The sequence below is a fragment of the Gekko japonicus genome, unplaced genomic scaffold, assembly GCF_001447785.1.
Source record: "Gekko japonicus isolate JY-2015 unplaced genomic scaffold, Gekko_japonicus_V1.1 scaffold1925, whole genome shotgun sequence".
Classification (NCBI taxonomy): Eukaryota; Metazoa; Chordata; class Lepidosauria; order Squamata; family Gekkonidae; genus Gekko; species Gekko japonicus.
Genome location: NW_015162538.1, coordinates 289,627 through 311,118, shown reverse-complemented (window position 1 = coordinate 311,118; position 21,492 = coordinate 289,627). Strand labels below are relative to the sequence as shown.

General features: G+C 46.0%; 1 protein-coding gene across 1 annotated transcript; it reads left to right on the top strand.

Annotated features, from left to right (window-relative positions):
• The first annotated feature begins 1,513 nt into the window (after nucleotides 1-1,513).
• LOC107106196 (5-hydroxytryptamine receptor 5B-like) lies at nucleotides 1,514-19,882 on the top strand. The gene is made up of 3 exons (XM_015406304.1): nucleotides 1,514-2,192; nucleotides 10,006-10,014; nucleotides 19,333-19,882. Exons 1-3 carry the CDS (start codon nucleotides 1,514-1,516, stop codon nucleotides 19,692-19,694), a joined length of 1,050 nt encoding a protein of 349 aa, XP_015261790.1. The 3' UTR covers nucleotides 19,695-19,882.
• The last annotated feature ends 1,610 nt before the right edge of the window (nucleotides 19,883-21,492 follow it).

The window sequence follows — 21,492 nt, the reverse complement described above, 5'->3', positions numbered from 1 at the left end:
GCGCTGTGTTTCTATATTTCTATGTTTAAATGATTAAGGCTATGATGATGGTCAAATAGGTTTTTCGACTGATTACTTTCTCCAAATGGACGAAACCTTGATTTTTCGATCTATTAGACAAAGACTATTCAACCTAGAAATACATAATTTTCGTCCTTCACATCTTCACGTTGGCACCATGTTGGGAGTCCCAGTGTATACACTGTAGTTCATCAAGGAATTTAAGGTGGCATACATGGTTTTTCCTGTTCCATTTTGTCTTCACAACAACCCTGTAAAGTAGGTTAGGGTGAAAGAGAGAAATTGGCCCAAGGTCACCAAAGTTACTGGCAGAATCGGGATCTGATCCCACGTTTTTCAAATCCTGCAGCACAATCCTAAACAGAGATCCACCCTTCAAACTTACTTCTGTTTTAGAAGTTCTGATTTTAGAAGAGTGTGAATCTGTTCAGGGCTGCACTGCTGCATCACATATGGGTTGCGATTTTGTTTTGTTTCAAAAGGGTTTGTACAGCCCAGACAAAAATTTAACTGAGATCAACAGCAGGTGTTTATAAAAGTTTACCAAAGTATGTGCAGTGTGGAAGAAGTGGGCAGTTTAGAGTAGCATTGTGTGAATTGTCACAGTCAGATGGTTCACTGGTAGGTGGTGTTCTGCAATTCGAGATTCACCCAAGCTCTCGGGAATCGCAGAGGTATCGGAGGCAACACTGCGTTCTGAAGCTGAGCTGGTGTTATTTGCTCAGTGCCCAGAATATCCAGGTGTTATTATTATTAATCCCGAATACTAGCATTTAGGGGTCACACAATGACACCAACTGGCAGCAGATTTAGGACAGACCAAAAAAATCCACTTGGTTTTCATCTCCAATTCTCGCCTTTATTTTTTCTTCTGAGGTTTGAAAGAGTGCATAGGGAGAAATCCATCCGACGCAGTTTTCCTACCCGTGCATCTCTGTGCCTGCACATGTCTCTGCTGTTAAGCACACCGGAGCCCCGCCACACCAAGAACGACCAGCTGGTACACGCCAAGGACCACTCCTGGCTGAAGCCCGCAACGCCCCGTCTTTTCTCCGGAGGCGAGAGTGGCGTAAACCGCAACGCTGTGCGAAGAAGCGAACGGGACCCCGCGCAGCCACTCGGCAAGTACCAATCCATTTTGTTACTGCTTTAAAAAAAAATCCATTTAATGCTGTTGCTTTCCCAAACGTTGCGAATCGCCTAGGGCGCCGTGCCTGGGAAGGCGGTATAGAACACACTAAGTGGAGACGGATTCGGGACGCCCCAAAGCGAGCTCACGACGACTTTGGGAGGCAAGGAAGCGCCTCCGCAACCCGCTTGCGAGCCGGTCCAAGTTTTGCCGACCGCTTGCGAGGCGCCAGTCGCGCTGGACCCGCCCCGCGGGAGGGCGTGGAGAGGAGGCTCCCTCTGCGAGTCATTGGCTGCGAGTCATCGACGGCGGCGCGCCCAGAGCTTCAAGCGTGGCCGGGCTGCGGGAGCGCCCCGTCGCGCCATGCCTCTCAACGGCTCCTCCCCGGCCACGGCGGCGGGCAACCGCACCTCCTCGTCGGGCGGCCCCGGCCAGCCTTCCTCCTTCTGGAGCCTGCTGGCGCTGAGCCTGCTGGCGCTGCTGACGGCGGCCACCTTCGTGTGGAACCTGCTGGTGCTGGCGACCATCCTGCGGGTGAAGACGTTCCACCGGGCGCCCCACAACCTGGTGGCCTCCACGGCCGTCGCCGACGTGCTGGTGGCGGGGCTGGTGATGCCGCTGAGCCTGGCCAGGGAGCTCTCCTCCGGGCGGCGCTGGCGCCTGGGCCGCGCGCTGTGCCACGTGTGGGTGGCCTGCGATGTGCTCTGCTGCACGGCCAGCATCTGGAGCGTCGCCGCCATCGCCCTCGACCGCTACTGGTCCATCACGCGGCACCTGGAGTACACGCTGCGCGCCCGCCGCCGCGCCTCCAGCGTCATGATCGGCCTGGCCTGGGCGCTGTCGGCCCTCATCTCCCTGGCGCCGCTGCTCGGCTGGGGCGAGACCTACTACAGCGCCGAGCAGGAGCGCTGCCAGGTCAGCCAGGAGCCCTCCTACACCGTCTTCTCCACCTGCGGCGCCTTCTACTTGCCCCTCGGCGTGGTGCTCTTCGTCTACTGGAAGATCTACAAGGCGGCCAAGTTTCGCATCGGGGGCCGATGCCGTCCTGCCCCTCCCGGCACTTGGCCAGGTAAACAGGGGGAGAGTGATGCATCGGGGTGGGTGGGTGTTCAGGGTGAAGGTAAAGGTTCCCTTGCTCGAAAGCCAGTCGAGTCCGACTCTAGGGTTGCGGTGCTCATCTCCGTTTCCAAGCCGGAGAGCCAGCGCTGTCCGAAGACGTTTCCATGGTCAAGCCAGTCGAATCCGACTCTAGGGTTGCGGTGCTCATCTCCGTTTCCAAGCCGAAGAGCCAGCGCTTTCCGAAGACGTTTCCGTGGTCACGTGGCCGGCATGACTAAACACCAAGGCGCACGGAACGCACTTCCCTTCCCACCAAAGTGGTACCTATTTATCTACTTGCAATTTCTTGCTTTCGAACTGCTAGGTTGGCAGGAGCTGGGTGTTAAGGGGGAGGGGTCTAAACAAGCCTTTCCAGACTCAGTTGCAGCTCTCGGGACCAGGGATTGAGAAGAGTTTTAGAGCATGTGCAGAAGGTGCAAGAGCCAGAAACTGTGGTTGCCAGGAGGACCAAATGATGGAGCCTTCCACTGTTAGGAACAGTTGGACAAAGTTTGATTGGAGTCGGGCTTAGCCCAACAACTGGGTCTTAGACATGCAGTTTAATAATGTACAGCACCTGAAAAAATCTCTGCATGAGACTCTGGACAGCTGCTGCCAGTCAGAGTAGGTAATGCTGACCTTGATAGACTAAGAGTGCGACTCGTAGTGGGCAGCTTTATGTCTTCACACTGAAAGCAGTTTATCCAGGGCTTCAGTTGAATCAAAGCCTAGACCAGTAATGTTTTCAGTGTCCTGGAACAGAGTGCCTTTTAGCATGTGCAGAGGGCATTTTACTCTGTTGTCAGGGTACCCAACCAGCTCCTGGTTTACGTGTGAAGCTTCCACGCAGTGTTGTATGCAGGCATCTCTTTTCAGAAACTCAGTTCTGAACATGGAGAATGGAAAGCCACAGAGAGCTGTCAGGAAGCCAGAGACTTGGGGAATTGAAGAGGCAAAATGACGTCTTAATTTTGAAAAATAGGAGGTGCAGAACGGTTTGGAAGTTGCAACTTTTGCATTGGGGAATCCTGACCTCTAATCCCAGAGGTGTGTTGGCTGAATGAAATAACTCAGTGATGAGGTTTATTGAGCCACATATTCTGGGGCTGACTCAGAGATCCTAGGATTTGGTAACTTCCAGCTACTATTAGAAATAAGCTGGAAAGAAAGCAGGTCTGAATATCTGTATCTTGTATAAAGACAGAATGTTCATAGTCAGCCAATATTTAGGGTAGTTGGATAGCTGCAGGGTGTAGACAGGTGAAGGGGAGAAGGCTTAAACAGGGGAGAAGAGAACTGCAGACGCTGGGCAGTTTGGTGTAGTGGTTAAGTGCGCGGACTCTAATTTGGGAGAACCGGGTTTGATTCCCCACTCCTCCACTTGCACCTGCTGATGTGACCTTGGGTCAGTCACAAGCTCTGGCACAGCTGTCCTTGAAAAAGAGCAGTTTGTGTCAGAGTTCTCTCAGCCCCACCCACCTCACAGGGTGTCTGTTGTGGGGAGGGGAAGGGAAAGGAGTTTGTAAGCCGCTCTGAGACTTACAAGGGCGGGGTATGAATCCAATCTTTTCTTCTTCTTCTAAATGCAAAGCCCCCTCCCAGAAAAAAAGCTGGATGTTTGTTCTATATGTAATGTAAACGTGCACATATATATTGCGTTTTTTGAGCTTTTATTTTTGGAAGCTGCCTAAACCGAGGTTCAATGGCATAATTATATTCCAACTTCTACTTTTTTGCCTTGTGTATTTGGGAGACAAGTCAAGCATTGCATTTCGTTTTCTTTTGCTAATCTTATGGTAAGCTGCTTTGGGGATCTTTCCACCAATTTTCTGGCCAAGAGTTGTTGGGTTTTTTTAAGGTAGGTATCATACTCGTGTAGCCTTTTTATACCTTTCCCCCTCCTGCATCCTGTTTGTCGCATGTTTTGACCTTGGTCTGACTTATTGTGTCAAATGCAGGAATTTGTGTGAGCTGGTCTGGAAAAGTGACCCCTTGCCTTGTTGTAAAGAGAAGAGCCCTTCGGTTGCATTGTCAGATCCATAGCTTGATTGATTCACCAGCAGATACTTATATAATCTCATAAGGAATATGGAATTGAAGGATAATGAGATAACGGGGTGCAGGAGTGATTTAATAAGTCACCTTCAACACAACAGCATTGCTGGATCAGGACTGAGGCCATTTAATCCAGTGTCTTGTTTTCAGCTGTGGTCATTAGATGCCGCTCCAGCAAGACTACAAGCAGAGATTGAATCCCTTTGTATGTCTTCAGCACTGGTGTTCAACACGATGTTGCCTCTTGGAGGGACTATTACGCTACCATGGCTAATAGCTTCTGATAGACTTCTCTGTGCCACCCTTTTCTGGCCACAGTCACTGTGATGAAGAGTGTCATCCTCCCAAGGACAGTTTTTTGGAAGTGAGCTCCATTCATGGACCTGGTTAAGTTACTGAGTAGATGTGTTTAGGAAGCCATGAGAAATTGATTTCTGTTTCCTGTCATCTCAATAAATCAGTGCTCTTTTTGTAGAAAAAGCCCAGCAGGAACTCATTAGCATAATAGGTCACGCCCAACAGCAGGAACTCATTAGCATATTAGGCCACACCCCTGCCAGCACAGCTCATTAGCACATTAGGCCGCACCCCCATGTTACCAGAAGTGTGGTCATCCAGCCACACCCACCTTTTGCTTCTTATTCTGTTCACCTTGTCTGTTGTCAAAACCCAGGGCTTTTTTTGTAGCAGGAACTCCTTTGCATGTTAGGCCACACACCCCTAATGTAGCCAATCCTAATGAGTTCCTGCTGTTGGGTGTGGCCTATTATGCTAATGAGTTCCCGCTGGGCGTGGCCAACTTGGGAGCCAGCCGGAACTCCGTTCCTGTGCGTTCCTGCCCAAAAATAGCCCTGGATACATGTATTCCAACAGGGCTGCTTTGTACAGAGATGCATGACTTGTTGAGTGTGTGTGTGTGGGGCCGATCACAGGTTTGAATCCTCCTATTTCACAGATTCACTGGTTTCCTACCACATCATCACACAGTGTTCTCAGCTTCCTGTTCTGCTCCTTAAATCCCTGAAAGTTCAATTCTCAGAGCATCTTTGTGCCACTCCTGCTGTTTTTTGACAAGCTGATATCGCCTGCATTATGCAAAGCAGAACGTACTTCTCTGTGCATTCCCGACTCTGTCTGTTTTCGGATGGATACCGGCAGGTTGCCTTCAGCTGCATCCTGCAGTCAAGGAGAGAACGGACATTATTGGAACTCTCCCCCCCTCCCCCACTGCATTGGGCCATTGTCTCTGGCGCCTGTATAATGCAGGAATTACTTTGCATCTTGCAGGAGGGGAGTTATACAGATAATGAAAACAGGCTTGCAAAAGGTAGAGTTCAGATCTGTCTCCCGTACAGGAAAGACTTTAGCTGCCCTCAAAGAGAGCGACATTCTGAAGCAGAAGTTGTATAATCACAATGCATTGCAACTAATTGGATATCATTTGAGGGAACAAAGAATCAGAGACTGAATGCAGAGCCTTGCTGGATCAGACCAGTGGTCCATCTAGTCCAGCATCCTGTCTCTCACAGTGGCCAACTAGTTCCTCTGGACAGCCAACAACAAGGCATAGAAGCGGAGACCTTCGCCTGTGTTAGATCGCTGCTAACAAAGACTCGAGAGTGATTTCAGCAAAGTGATTCAGCTTTAATGAAGTAACGAACAAGCACTCAAACGCATTCATAAACAGAACATTGGGAGCTAGGCTCCTTTTAAACATTCCCGGGCTAACATAGCCACGCCTATTTACAGATAACAACCAATAAGATTGTGTAGTTAAAAACCAATGAGAGTCTTTCCCTCTCTGTAGACTGTACAGTTTCTGATTGGTCGCTGTTCGAGGGCGACCAATGGCAATGCAGTTCAGTGGAGCCTTCATCCGGCTCAAGCTTTGCATGGGGAGTGAATGAGGCGATTCATGTAAGCGATTTCCAATACATTACAGCCTGATGTTGCTATCTGGCTTTAGGATTCAGAGGTTACTGCCTCTGAATGTGGAGGTTCCCCTCAGCCACCATGGCTAGTAGCCACTGACAGATTTATCCTCCGTGAATCTATCTAATCCCCTTTTAAAGCTGTTTATTACAGTGACAGTGACAGTGAATTCCACATTTTATTCACTCTCTGTGTTTTGTAATACTTCCTTTCTCCATCCTGAACCTGCTGCCCATCAGCTTACTTGGATTCCCTCGAGTTCTAGTATTTGGGGAGAAAAATTTCTCTTTTTCAGCTCTCTTCACCGCCCGCATGATTTTTAAACCTTTATCACGTCCCCCCTTAGTCTTCTCTTTTCTAAACTGAAAAGTCCCAAACTCTTCAGCCTTTCCTTATAGGGAAGGGGCTCCGGCCTCTGAATCATTTTGTAAAGTTCCCTCTTTTGGAATCAAAATGTTGCAGTTTTGGACTTTAGGGGTAACTTTCCATTGACCTAAATGCTGAACTAAACAGCATTGCGGTCACTGTTCCCAACTGGTATAATAACCTCTATATCTCTCACCAGGTCTTGAGACCAGCTTAGAACCAAGTCCAGGGGGGGGGGAGTGGGGGGGGGGGGGGGGAGGGAGTGGCTGTTTGCCCCGGAGCGAACTACCACACGGCCGCCAGATCAAACGTCCAGCCGATGTCCCATGGTTCGGGGGGAGGTGCTGATCATACGTCAATCCTGCGGCGCGGCAAAGAAGCGGCGGGGCGGGGGTTGTGGGTTTTTTTTAACCGAAGTGTGTGCATGTGCCACTGGGTGCTTATGCGCATCCCGTGGAGACTTGGGGGAAAAAAATCATTTTCACGATGGGACATGGGCGGGCACCAGATGCCACGAGCTACCACTGGAAACATGATCAGACGCCCGCCCTTGCCCCACGGTTTCGGGAAACTAGTACCTCGGAGGTACTAGGTTTTTATGGCGCATCTTCGGCGGGAAGCCTCGGGTTCACCACGGGAGCTCTACGCTTCCCAGATGTTGCGGTTTGATCGCGCCCAGAAAATCCGCCTATCTTCCGTCTCTGTAGCGTGGCTAATGCTCCGTGTGACCGCAGCCACAGTATTGAAATGAGGCCACACCATAGATCTACACAGGGTCATTACAGTATTGGTTGTATTATTCTCAATCCCTTTCTTAATAATCCCTAACATAGAGTTTGCCTTTTTTCCCCCCCTCCACTGCAGCACACTGGGTTGACACTTCCACTATCACCATGACCCCAAGATCTTTTCCCTCTCAGTCACAGCAAGTTCAGACCCCATCAGCCTGTACTTGAAGGTGGGGGGAGGGGGGCTGCCCCAGTGTGCATCACTTTACACTTACCAACAATGAACCCCCCTGAAAAATTGTGACCCTAGTTAGGTATATGCTACGCAAGTAGACAATTGTAAACCGCTCTGAGACCCGCTAGGGGTTATGAGCGGTATAGAAATTGAAATAATAAATAAATAAATAAATATAACTTCATTTGCCACATTGCCGCCCTCTCACAGTTTGTAGAGGTCGTCTTGGAAGCTCTTCACAGTCAGCCTCGGTTTTCGACCATCCTGAATAATATTTTTGTCATTTGCAAACTTGGCCACTACACTACTCACTACTCACCCCTAGTTCCAGATCATTTATGAATAAATTAAATAGTACTGGCCCCAATGCCGATCCTTGTGGGACCCCACTGCTTACTTCCATCCATTGTGAGAACTGTCCGTTGATTCCTATTCCTCGTTTCCTATTTAATTTAAACCTGTTCTCTTATCCCATGACTGCTAAATTTACTCAGGAGTCTTTGATGAGGTACCTTGTCAAAAGCCTTTTGAAAGTCCAAGTATATAACGCCTACTGGGTCACCACTGTCTACATGCTTGTTCACTTTCTCCAAGAACTTGTAAAAGTGAATTACCTGCTGACATCTCCCAAAGGTGCCTGTAAGATCAGACCTCAAGATCATGGCCTGAGAGCCCTTCCTCCTGTCTTTTTAAACACTGTAACTGGAAAGCTTGTTCAGGGTTATCTGCTAATTTGGTTGGTTCAGTAAATGGTATTGTATGGATTTTGAACCAAATGGATATGCATGCTCAGTCTTCTGGTAACCAGGGCTATTTTTGGGCAGGAACGCACAGGAACAGAGTTCCGGCTGGCTCCCAAGTTGGCCACACCCAGCAGGAACTCATTAGCATAATAGGCCACACCCAACAGCAGAAACTCATTAGGATTGGCTACATTAGGGGTGTGTGGCCTAACATGCAAAGGAGTTCCTGCTACAAAAAAAGCTCTGGGTTTTGACAACAAACAAGGTGAACAGAATAAGAAGCAAAAGGTGGGTGTGGCTGGATGACCACACTTCTGGTAACATGGGGGTGCGGCCTAATGTGCTAATGAGCTGTGTTGGCAGGGGTGTGGTCTAATATGTTAATGAGTTTCTGCTGTTGGGTGTGGCCTATTATGCTAATGAGTTCCTGCTGGGCTTTTTCTACAAAATGAGCCCTGCTGGTAACAACTACACAATACAGCTTTAAAAAAATGGTTTTAGCATTTCCATTTCTCCTTGCATCATTAACATAATATTCGGGTTTTAAATGGTTGTTTTATTATAAGTAAGAATACGGTGTGACAGTGTATGGATACAAATCTCTTAGTCATGCTAAATGCAAAAAACCCCCCCCCCAATTAACAGTGCATCTGGAACTAAGATACAGATGCACTTGTTAAAAAGTGACTGAAGTTTTGTTATCAAATTAATATCCCATATTTCTGTAATTAAAATTTCTCCCCGATTTTAACTGATGAAACTTTTACAAAATAACTGCCATTGCTTGTTTACAGCGGTTTACAGAAATGTGGTCGTTATTTGTAACGGAAACGGAAACATGCATCAGAATGTCTGAGAATGTATCAGGTCTTTCAGACAGGTGATGGAAAGAAAAGTGCGTTTGATTTTAAAGCTCTTCATAAAATGTAACTGCTTTGTAAAGAGAAAAAAATAAAATGAAAATAACAGCAGTTTGCTAAAAGGTGAACTGCACAAAAGGGAATGCTCCTATTAAAACAGGGATGGAATAATTTCATTGCCCATAAAATTAATGGTTGTGCCCTGGAACTGGATATATTGAGCTCTGTGCAAGCTGGTGCTGTTGTGCAGTCCCGAGTTAATTTTTTACCCTTTGTGCAAAATAGGTAGCAGTTTAATGGCATCTGACAAAGGTGGGCTTTGACTCAGGAAAACTTATCTAACAGCACAATTATTACTCTTTAGGATACCATTGCTGTGCCAGGCAGCTGCTGTTCTAGAGTTTAACAAAAAATGGTTTAGAAACATTGCTAATACATACCCCTTATGTTGCTGATAAGTTAAATAATTTTCAGATAAACTAGCATCCATTCAAATTCACAATTACTGTGATGTAATTTAATCTACTTTATTGGCAGGGTCGATTCATCAATGCAATTAGAATAATCAAGGGGAAAAGGCTGGCTTCAATCGCTGATTTAAATCAACGTTTTCCATTATTTAGATTTTCCCTGTTCTAATGGAAATTAGCATAATCTAATCTAGTAAATCTCTAGTCTAGTGCATGTTGTTGGTCACTATAACTATAGGAACATATGGCTTTTAAATTAAATAATGCCCCCATACAGCTTCAGAGGGCACAATGCAAGTTTGTTAAATATTTAATTTTATCATTTTCCAAAATCGTAAAAACATTGACTATACTTTGCTTATTTTCAGAAAACTCAGGTAAGTAGGTGTTTTCTAACTCCCTGGCAACACCAAGGCTTTCATTTCTGATATTGGGAGGGAAAGCAAAATCCCAGCTTGGCAGCGATGACCCCCAAGTCCTGTCTCTGATGTTTCTTATTTTACAATCTACAGCCATGGCATGTTTTTGTAGACAGGTGCTGCTTGCAATGAGCAGTCTTTCCATGGTTTCTTTTTGCTTTTGTCTTCTCTTCTCCTTTGCCTTACAATCCCTTCAATACTCACAACATAAATTAAATAATCTCAGAAAGAAGCAATAGTAGGTGGGTGAATCAGGTCTACAAAGTTACCCATTTGTGGGCAGCTATTGTGGGGACTTGCCAGGCCACTAGGGACAGGGAAGAACTGGGAAAATTGAGATTTGTGGGGTCTTATGAACACAAACCTCCATGAACCTTTCTGTTTAAGGAACCAGTTTGTGGTTCGTGATTCCGCACAGCTTACAAAAGCCATTTAAAGGGTTCCCTTTAAATGGCTTTTGCAAGCTGTACTACCGCCACAGTGTGACTTAGCAAGTGAACTCAAAAGGCATTTAAATGCCTTCTGAATTCACTTGCGAGTTGCACCCCAGCGGCGATGGCATGACTTGAAAAACCATTTAAAGGGATCCCTTTAAATGGTTTTTGCAAGTTGCGTGGCTGCCAAGGCTTAACTCGCAAGTGAACTCAGGGGGCATATAAATGCCTTCTGAGTTCACTCGCCAAGTCACGCTGCGGCTTGGAGGAGACATTTAAAGAGACCGCAGACTCTTTGAATGCCTTCTTCAAGCCCCATTGCAGGTGCCAGTGTATCTGCAGACAAGAGCCACATGAACCTCCCAAAGCCACCTGAGAGGTTCGGTGGGGTGGGATGGCATGAACCGAGGTTCACTAACCACAAACCGGGCCCAGTTCATGACAAATTTTATTTTGTAATTCAGTTCGTGCCCATCCTTAGTCCCCACTATTAAGCCATAATTGCACCTAAACTATTTCAGTTTGTGTTGTGACTCTGAGTGACAGCCACAATTCACAATTCGAGCATCATTAAGGCAAAACAAAGAGCCAGGTCTTTCTCTTTCATTGGTGTAGCAGGAGTTTCTGTGAGGCCCAGGGGGAATCCATTTGGAAACATCTGCTTCCATTATAGGAGGATGCTTGGTTTAGAATTGTCCAACATTTTGTGACCCCGTGGAAGCTGTTTTGTGGCTGTACCACCCATTGCAGTAATTCTGTTGTGGTTTCCACAGTTTATTCCCAAATTCTATAAGGTACTTACAGGTTCTGCAGCTTTGGGGACTTCAGACTATTATACTGTATGGTTATGCACAAAAATATTTTGCTCATAGTTCTTTCTTCATGAAGAAAGGCAGTTTTTCATGTTTTAATATATCCATTAAGTAGCCACACAGGTGAATGATGGATAAATTCCATTTTGTTTGCAAACTTAAGATCTAGGCTTGCAGTGTTTTATTTGCTTCTGTATACTTTCTCCTTTGTTTGTACATTCAAAAGTCATGATTTCTGTCTCATTATGACAGCATGATCCATTCTGATGACTGTTACTTGCCTTTTTGTTCACAATTAGACTCTCTGGGGCTGTTGCCTAATTATCATACTGAAGAGGTTCATTAGCTATTATGAAACTTGCATAAATACAAATGAGAACATGCAACTTACACAGAGATCCCAAAAATAGTCTAAGCAACATTAAATGCCCATCAAAGTCTCAACTGAGTGGGAGAGTAAATAGTTCTTAGTTTATTTCTTAATAATCTAATCATTGAAATGGTGTGAAGGTAGACACAGAGCTTGCCAGTCTTTTTTCAGGCTAGAACAGTCACATAATGGTTTATTTTGTACAGTAGTTGTTGTTGACTTTGTGCCATTTGTTAATAAAGCTCTATACGCTGACACCTTTATTAGTCTGGGTTCAGGCAGACAGGGGTCCTTTTGATGAAAAAGAGCTAGGGGAACTCATTAGCATAACTCATTAGCATATGCCACACCCCCTGACATCAGGGGCCCGGGGGTGGACCTGCAAGGCCAGCGGGAGTGCGAGGAAGCCCCGCCAAGGCCCTCCCTGGCCCCAGGCAGGCAAGGGTGGGGAAAGGCGGGGAGGAAGCAACTTACCCTCCCTCTTCTCCTGCCTCCTCCTGGCTGAATGAGGGCTGGAAGCGGGGCGGCCGGAAGCAGGGGGCGGGGCTTCATCATGTGCCCCGCCCCCCTGCACCTCACCTGGGGGAACTGCGATCCCCCGCGATCCCCCCGAAATGACCTCTGATCCCAGAATCTGTTCTCAATCCCATTTCCTAGTGTCCCGAGGGCGAGCCTCCACAGGGATGGCTGCTGCCGCCGCTCGGGACTCCGCCGACGACGACCACCCCAGCCCCAACCAACCAGATCGGCACCTACCAGATGCGTCTGAAGCGTCTGGGCAATGTATGTCTGTAGTATATAATGAAAAAAATAATAAAAGTGTACCCTTAAGTACTTAAAAAAATGGGCCCCTGATAGGATCCACTCAGACTATCCCATAGGAATGTGGTTATGTTTATGCATGAAGGGTGGAAACAGGGATTGAGACCAAACACCCTAAAAAGGCAGGTAGCTGTCATTGCAGCAGATCTGGTGCACAGGGGACTGGGTAACATTACTACCAATAAATATGTCAGAAGGTTTTTGAAAGAAACTATGCAACAGTAAGACACAGATTTCCAACCTGGGGTCTGTCTAAGGTATTGCAGGCTCTGGCGAAAATGCTTTTTGAGCCATTAAAATCTATAGAATTAAAGTTTCCTTCGTGGAAAGTTGCCTTTGTAGTAACCTCTGCCCAACAGATTTCAGAACTGAGGGAATGATCCGTGAGGAGGGAGTTTTGCACATTTCATAAAGATTCCATGGTTCTGATTAACTTAGCCTACCATTTAAACCGACAGCTGGTTCTGCCCTCCTTCTGTCCCAGACGATCACACCCCAAAGAGAGAACTTGGCACAATCTAGATATACGTAGGGCTCTGCATGTATATATAAATGGAACTACAGCCAGTGTGGTGTAGTGGTTAAGAGTACAGACTCTAATCTGGGAGAACCGGGTTTGATTCCTGACTCCTCTGCATGCAGCTGCTGGTGTGACCTCTCTCTCAAGGGCAGTTCTCGAGAGAGCTGTCTCAGCCCTACCTACCTCACAGGGTGTCTGTTGTGGAGAGGGGAAGGGAAAAGGATTGTCAGCCACTCTGAGACTCCTTTGGGTAGTAACTCCCCCCCCCCCAACATAGAGAACAATGGAGGGGATGGGGGCAACCTGTTTGGGGGCCCATAGAATTGGACCCCCTGTTCCACTGTTCTTGAAACTTGGTGGGTATCTTGGGAAGAGGCTCCAGCAGCTACTCTGCAAGTTTGGAGCCTCTCCCTCAAACCACCTTTCCTCCAACCCCCAGAATAAACCCTATGTTTTCACCATTGACTTCAATGGCCCATAGGATATAATGGGGCCGAATTGCCACCGAAATTCGGCAGCAAGCCAGTTCAGATCAGAGAATCTGAATCGGCCTGCAGCCGCCCGAAAGGGGCCCGAATGGGCCATTTTCGGGGGTGCATTCAGACGAACCGAATGCACATCCCTAGCAGGGTATAAATCCAGTATCATCTTCTTCTACATCCTTCAGGGTAATGATGTGTTCTTTGTGTCCCACAGCATGGCTAACCTGGGTAAAAAAACTGTTATCAATCAGCTATCGTGCTTTGTGTTAAACTCTGCATTCGTACAGCATATGAAATCCTGGGTCTCAGGGTGCCTCAGAACATGCCCATTCCACCAGGGCAGCAGCAATGTCAGCTGCCTTCTCTACCAGAACACCAGTAGATGAAATCTGTAGGGCAGCTACCTGGTCATCCTTCTCTACATTTTAAGACATTACAGAATTGACCAGCTGAACTCTCTTGAGGCCGCCTTTGGGAGAAGAGTCCTTCAACAAGTGGCGGACTGAAAGGATTATGTAGATCTCCCACATGCCTTCCCCCACTGAAAGAGAATGACAGATTGGACTTACCAGAAGATTTCTTCTCTTCAATGGGGCAAAGTCATCCATTCCCCCCCCCCCCAAACTCACATAAAGGGAATTAGTAAGGATGATATATCTTTGGAGCTGGACTATTTGATGACTGGAATGGCAGCCTCGCTTTGCCCCAGGAGAATCATACAAAAATTTTAATAGCCCTGCCTGGAGCAAGAGGAGGCATGACTAATGTTCCCTCTAAGCTGTGGAGTCTTGTGAGCAAAAATTCAACCTTGTGAGCTACTGGCATTAAAGTTGTGAGGGAGTGATTTGGCTACTGCATAAATCAGTTTGCTTTGGAGCCATCCTTTCTGAGCTAAGACAAAAATGTGTGAGCCGGAGGCTAAAAAACTGTGAACTAGCTCACACTAACTCAGCTTAGGGGGAACATTGACACCATTCTGCATGACTTCACCCCACTGAAAAGAAAAAACCTTCAGGCAAGTCCAGTGTTTCGTTCAGAGTCCTCCTTCTCATGGCTTACAATTAAAACCACATTACAATATTAAAAACAAGCCACTGGACATAAGCAGCATAAAAACTATTCACAAAACAGAAACAGGCCCATGACAGACCCCTGCTCCTTCTGTTCTGTGAGGCAGACATTCCCGTCAAAACACTGTTCACCACTCTGACTGAGCAGCCTCTTAGTAACATGTCTGAATTATAAACTTCTAACTTTCTTTGTATTCCACCCAATGTTAAAGAAGTTATTTGGCTTTTTCCTCAGGCCAGAAATTTTTATTGTGACTCAGCAGGAGCCGTCTTATAAAACCCCTTTGGAAATGGCACTTGACACAAAGTAAAGTTGATACAAAAAGTTTTATTTTATTGAACAAGCACAGCTGTAACAGGAATCGGACAGGGGATGATGAGTTCTTTAAACTGTAGTTCTTTATAAGAAAATTAGAATATCTTGAACAGGCAATAGAATATACTTAAAGCTTGAATTCTAAGAGACTTAAGTTATTGACTGTGAGAGATTTGTTTGTCTTGGAGATTTCTTACAGCAACTACATTTCATAACAATATCTCAGTTTTCTGGAAGTTAGAACTTTCTTTCTGTATATCACGGTTTCCCTTTTGGAATTATAATTTTCCCTTTCTGTACTCTTGAGGCGTGTAAGACCGTTTCCCTTTTCACATCTCAAACCAGAGGTCCTTTCTGCGTTGAACCCTCTGAATAACTGGGTAAGAAATATCCTCCTGTTCCTAGGAGTGATCACCCTTTTCTGCTTGGCTAGACTGGCAGTTTGCCACTAACTACCCAACGTCTTCTGTCAAACCTAAACCCCAGTTCTGGAGACAGTGAATAAACATAGAATTCAGCTAGTGCTGTTAGACATTAAGCTCTTTCTGAACTTTTCTCAAGTGCATAGGTGTACAGTAATGGTTAGGAGTTGTGTCCTTTCACTTCCCAAGTGACTTGTCTGTTTCCCTCAGACTGACACACACCCACTCCCTCTGACTGGCAACTGCCAAGTCAAAATCCAAACAATGACTGACTGACTAACTCTCTGACAAGACTCACAAGCAGGGCTATTTTTGGGCAGGAACGCACAGGAACGGAGTTCCGGCTGGCTCCTGAGTTGGCCACACCCAGCAGGAACTCATTAGCATAATAGGCCACACCCAACAGCAGAAACTCATTAGGATTGGCTACATTAGGGGTGTGTGGCCTAACATGCAAAGGAGTTCCTGCTACAAAAAAAGCCCTGGGTTTTGACAACAAACAAGGTAAACAGAATAAGGAGCAAAAGGTGGGTGTGGCTGGATGACCACACTTCTGGTAACATGGGGGTGTGGCCTAATATGCTAATGAGCTGCGCTGTCAGGGGTGTGGCCTAATATGCTAATGAGTTCCTGCTGTTGGGTGTGGCCTATTCTGCTAATGAGTTCCTGCTGGGCTTTTTTTACAAAAAAACCCCTGCTCACAAGATTTTATAAAACTCTCCGCAGCTGGCACGACCAATCAGAGAGATAGGGGCTGCAGCAGTCTGTCACTCAAACTGCTTTTCAGTGAGGCATTAACCCTAATCTCCCAGCTCTGAGTTCGATGCACGAAGCATCCTGTTTTTTGAGGTCAGTTTGTCACAAGGCCATTAAGACTGGTAGATAAAACCCTCACTCATGGGTTTTGGCCTGGCACCTAAAGAAAGTAAAGGTGAACCTCAAGGCAAGGTGCCACCACAGAAAATGCCCTATCTCTAGTCACCACCCACCTCACCTCTGAAGGCAGGGGCACAGAAAGGCCTTGAAAAACAGGTGTTAACAGGTAGGCTGGATAGTATGGGGGAGACACTTCTTCAGGTACCCTGGCCCTATGCCGTCCAAGACCCAGAACTCTGAATTGTGCCCAGAAACAGATGAGTAGCCAGTACAGATGTCAGCACAGGGGTGATATGATCCCTGTAGTCAGTAGCCTGGCCACCACTTTTTGAACCACTTGAAGTTTCTGAACAATTTTTAAAGAAGAAGAAGAAATTGGATTTATACCTCACCCTTCACTCCCTGAAGGAGTCTCAGAGTGGCTTACAATCTCCTTTCTCTTCCCCTCCCCACAACAGACACCCTGTGAGGTAGGTGGGGCTGAGAGAGCTCTCTTGAGAACTGCTTTGAGAGCCATGACTGACCCAAGGTCACACCAGCAGCTGCATGTGGAGGAGGCAGAGGAGTGAGGACTCAACCCCGGTTCTCCTAGATTAGAGTGCATGCTCCTAACCACTACACCAAACTGGCTGTCCGCGCTCCTAACCACTATACCAAAAGGCAACCTCACATAGAGCACATACTCAGAGCTTGGATCTTCATGCTCAGATCATGCTTTTCTCCAGGATACCAGATTGAAATGGGTCTAGACAGTCCATCTCCAAGATTGCCTGTAGCCTTGTAACCACCATCCACTTGAGCCAAGATTGGAATAATAGCCACTGGGCAGTATTGTTTAGGTCATGAGTCCAGTGATACCTTCTTCAGGAGGGGTCTCACAACCACCTCGGTCAGATCAGTTGGAACTACACCCTCCTCCTTCAGGCAGACGGTTATACCAGCCAGAATGTTAGATATTTATAACACTGAGAGAGGATATCTTTTTGGGCTAAATAGTTACGTTCTTTATGATGTGGCTGGTACCACATGGGGAGATGAGAAAGCAAAAATAGTTAGATACTTATAACACTGAGATATTTATAACACTGAGAGAGGATATCGTTTTGGGCTGAATAGTTACATTCTTTATGATGTGGCTAGTGCCACATGGGGAGATGAGAAAGCAAAAATAGTGTGAGGCCACAGAACATTGACCAATCCTGCAAGGAGAGAAAAAAAAGTAATAGAACCGTAGATTCTAGGGTTGGGCTATGTGGTAAGGATGCATCTGAACCAGAGGTCATTTCGGGGGGGATCGCGGAGGATCACAGTTCCCCCGGGTGAGGTACGGGGAGGGGACATGACGAAGCCCCGCCCCCTGCTTCCGGCCGCCCCGCTTCCGGCCCTCATTCAGCCAGGAGGAGGCAGGAGAAGAGGGAGGGTAAGTTGCTTCCTCCCTGCCTCTCCCCACCCCTGCCTGCCTGGGGCCAGAGAGGGCCTTCGCGGGGCTTCCTTGCACTTCCGCTGGCCTTGCAGGTCCACCGCCGGGCCCCTCATGGGGCTCGGCAGTGGAGCTGCAAGGCTGGCGGCGGCCGGGACCGTTGGGGCGGGGTGTGTGGCCTTATGACACACTTCCGGTGATGTCAGGGGGTGTGGCCTTATGACACACTTCCGGTGATGTCAGGGTGTGTGGCATATGCTAATGAGTTATGCTAATGAGTTCCCCTAGCTCTTTTTCTACGAAACGACCCCTGATCTGAACTACACAAATGTGTCATAAACAGGAATCTTGTGGCATCTTAGACAAACATTTTAGTGCAACACTAGCTTCTGAGGAGCAGAGCCTACTTTATCAGACGTTTGTCAAGTCCACAGAAGTTTATGCTGGAACAAAAATGTTCATCTTTAAGGTTCCACAACTATTTTTTCCTGCAATAGAACAACATAGCGACACCTCTGGAATGACAAAAATTGGGGGCAAAGTATAATTACTCCCCCCCCCAAGCTTGAAATTTTCATATCCTCTTGTAGATTAATAAAGTAACGAAAGTAGCTACTTACCTTTGATTCCACTGACGTAAAGAATTTTTTAAAAATCCTATAAACATTATAGTGTGTTGTATCGCTTAGACTATCTTGTCGTAATCTAGGGAAGTTGCATGGATTCTCTCTGTTGGGGAAATCAAGTTTTGGCCAGGGGAATAGGATTTCTGAGTCAGGATATGAAACTGGTTTTTATCGCTGTCACTTTTTGCCCAGTTCAATCACTATCTATAATGAAAATCACATTGTTGGGATCCAGAGAGTCCTTTCCATGTACTTAAATGTGTTACAGACAGGGGGGGGGGGAGAGAATATTCTGCAAATTTTGCCTTGTTGCTGATCTTGGCTCTATAACAACTGTTGTTCTGGAAGGTTCTTCAACAGAAAAGAGGACACCATAAAGAGGAGTGTACTTGAAAAGCTCTAGCGTGAAGAGGCACACATGTAGCTATCTGATAATGAATCAGACCCTTGGTCCATCAAAGTCCATATTGTCTACTCTGGCAGTGGCTCTCCAGCAGAGGTCTTTCACATCACCTCCTGCCTGATCTTAACTGGAGATGCCAGGAAAATGGCTTTTGGATCACTGTCTAAATGAATAGGTGGCGGTGGCTCAAGTGGTTAAGACGCTGAACTGCAGGCTGTGGAAGGTCAGTAGTTCAGCAGTTCGAGACCCGGGTGCCGCATGATGGAGTGAGCTCCCATCTCTGGTTCCAGCTCCTGCCAACCTAGCAGTTCGAAAGCAAGACATTGCAAGTAGATAAATCGGGACCACTTCGGTGGGAAGGTAACAGCGTTCCGTGCGCCTTAGTGTTTAGTCATGCCGGCCACATGACCACGGAAACGTCTTTGGACAGCGCTGGCTCTTCGGCTTTGAAACGGAGATGAGCACCGCAACCCTAGAGTCGGATTCGACTGGCTTTCGAGCAAGGGAACCTTTACCTATATTAGTATTACTTGTGTCAAGTGTTTGCTGCACACAAGATTGGCCATGGCAGTTTCCCCATCTTTATTTATATAACTTCCCATCTGTCCCCAGGCAAGTCTTTTTAGGTTCAAAGTCAGAAATTTGAGTTCAACCACAGCATTTCCATTGTCTTTATAAAAAAATATATCCTTAAACTAAACAGTAAAACTTCCTGTTTGCTTTTGTGTTGAGGTGAAAGAAGCTTCTCATCAGCCCCAGATGGTGTTTACAGCTCGTCACGCGACTGTCACTTTCCAGACAGATGGAGAAACGTGGAGGGAACAGAAAGAGAAGAAAGCAGCTATGATGGTTGGCATTTTAATTGGCGTGTTTGTACTTTGTTGGATTCCCTTCTTTGTTACAGAACTAATAAGCCCCCTCTGTTCCTGCACTATTGCACCTGTCTGGAAAAGCATCTTTCTCTGGCTTGGCTACTCTAATTCTTTCTTCAATCCTCTTATCTATACAGCTTTTAACAAAAATTACAACAATGCATTCAAGAACCTTTTTGTGAGACCAAGATAAAAGCACTGTCAGGAAGGAGAACATTCATATTTTGTATGGTAGCATCCTGATTTAGCACAGGCACTTTGCATCGAGTGAAATGCACATTACCCACGTGTTGGAATTAAGCAATAATAAAGAGGACTATGGAGGCAGCACAGAAATGCAGCTCATTAGAATCTTCCACTGCCAAGTATTGGCAGGAATTTGTACCATGCCATCAGTCTCCAGCATTTGCAACAGTATTATGTAAAGCTGAGAAACAGAATTTAAAGAGTCAAAATCAGTCACATGTAAAAGCCTTTGAAATGATACCTATATGTGAGTAAATGGTGGACTGTATTAGCAGTTTTGCCAGATTTGTGGCAAATGATTAATTTGCTAGGATGCAATTATGGTGGTGGAAGGAATTTTATTTTCAGTACATCTGAAGTACTGCAGAACACCAAACATCCTAAGGTAAGTAAGAGGGCTATATACAAATAAAAGTATTTAAAAAAATAAAAACAGATTTCTTGCTTCATGCTGGCAGATTATTGTTCAGGTAAAAGTATTCTTCATGTTGTTTGAAGAGTATGGGTTTGCAGGTGTTGAGCCATATAAAATATCTGGTTCGGAACAGTCTGGTGAATTTGTGGTTTGACCAGTAGAATGTTCAGGATTGCTTGTTTTCCCTGTTCACATGTCACAGTGCTGCATATACACACAACTGTTTGTAAGGAAGATCCAACATATGTTCGCTTTATAAAGGAAACCAAGGACAAGTATCTGGATAAATGTGGCTTTTAATTAACACGTTCAGCCGTATATGCACTAAACATAAATACAAGAATACTTCCATGCTTAAAAAAACCCCAGTGGTGCACACTGTACATAGACACTGTTTACAAGTTACAATGAACACAGCTCACTCTTGGTCACTGAACCATCTTTTCTAAAATCCACTGATATTCAGTCACTTTAGTCTGTACACAACTTACACAAGGTCCAGTGAAAAAACTTGGGTGAATTGTCTGATTACCAGTTATCTCTTTGTTCTTTTTTAAAGTGTCTGTAAAGCACAGTATAAACTTCTTTCTGTGGTTTTGTAAATAGAGGCCAAAGCGTAGTTTAAGGATAGTAAGTGTGCTCACAGATTTCAGGCTACCTTAACACCCCAGTCCTCCATGTGCAGAGATGGACAGGAACATTCAGGTTTAGCCAGACAGAAGGTAAACAGTTACATAGGCATCAGTATGAAAGAACCACACCTATAATTTAGCCCCTTCCCACTATGCTGACCTGAAAAAGCATGCATCAGGGAGGTAGTATGCATGGCTGGAGCATGCATCAGGGAGGAAGATTAATACCCCTTTCCTCCCGGAAGGCACTGTTTTATTTGGCATTAAAGTGGAATATGATCGTTTGCTTTCCTTAACAATAAACTAGTGGGTGAAAGCGGATTATTGCTGCTGATACACAGTACAGCAGTCATCATATGATTTCCTCACTGCTAACTTCTGTAGCGAGGGTGTATGGATTTAGCCAAGGCATTTGCATTTCTCGAATCTATTATTGCTGACACCTAGAGGGCAGGAACTTGAATTTCCTTCCAGGCCCACGCTCACAAATTAGTTATTTCCAAAGCGAATGGAGAAATAATTTACATTTTGAAAAAAATACCTGATCATGCAGTTTGTGCTGCAGTAGTTTCTATGCAGATTTACAGGCTCCTGACCTATAAAACTCTACTGGGAATTCAGGCTCCTGGGAATTACAGGCTCCTGACCTATAAAACTCTACTGGGAATTCAGCACACCACCATTCCTGCGTTAATCAC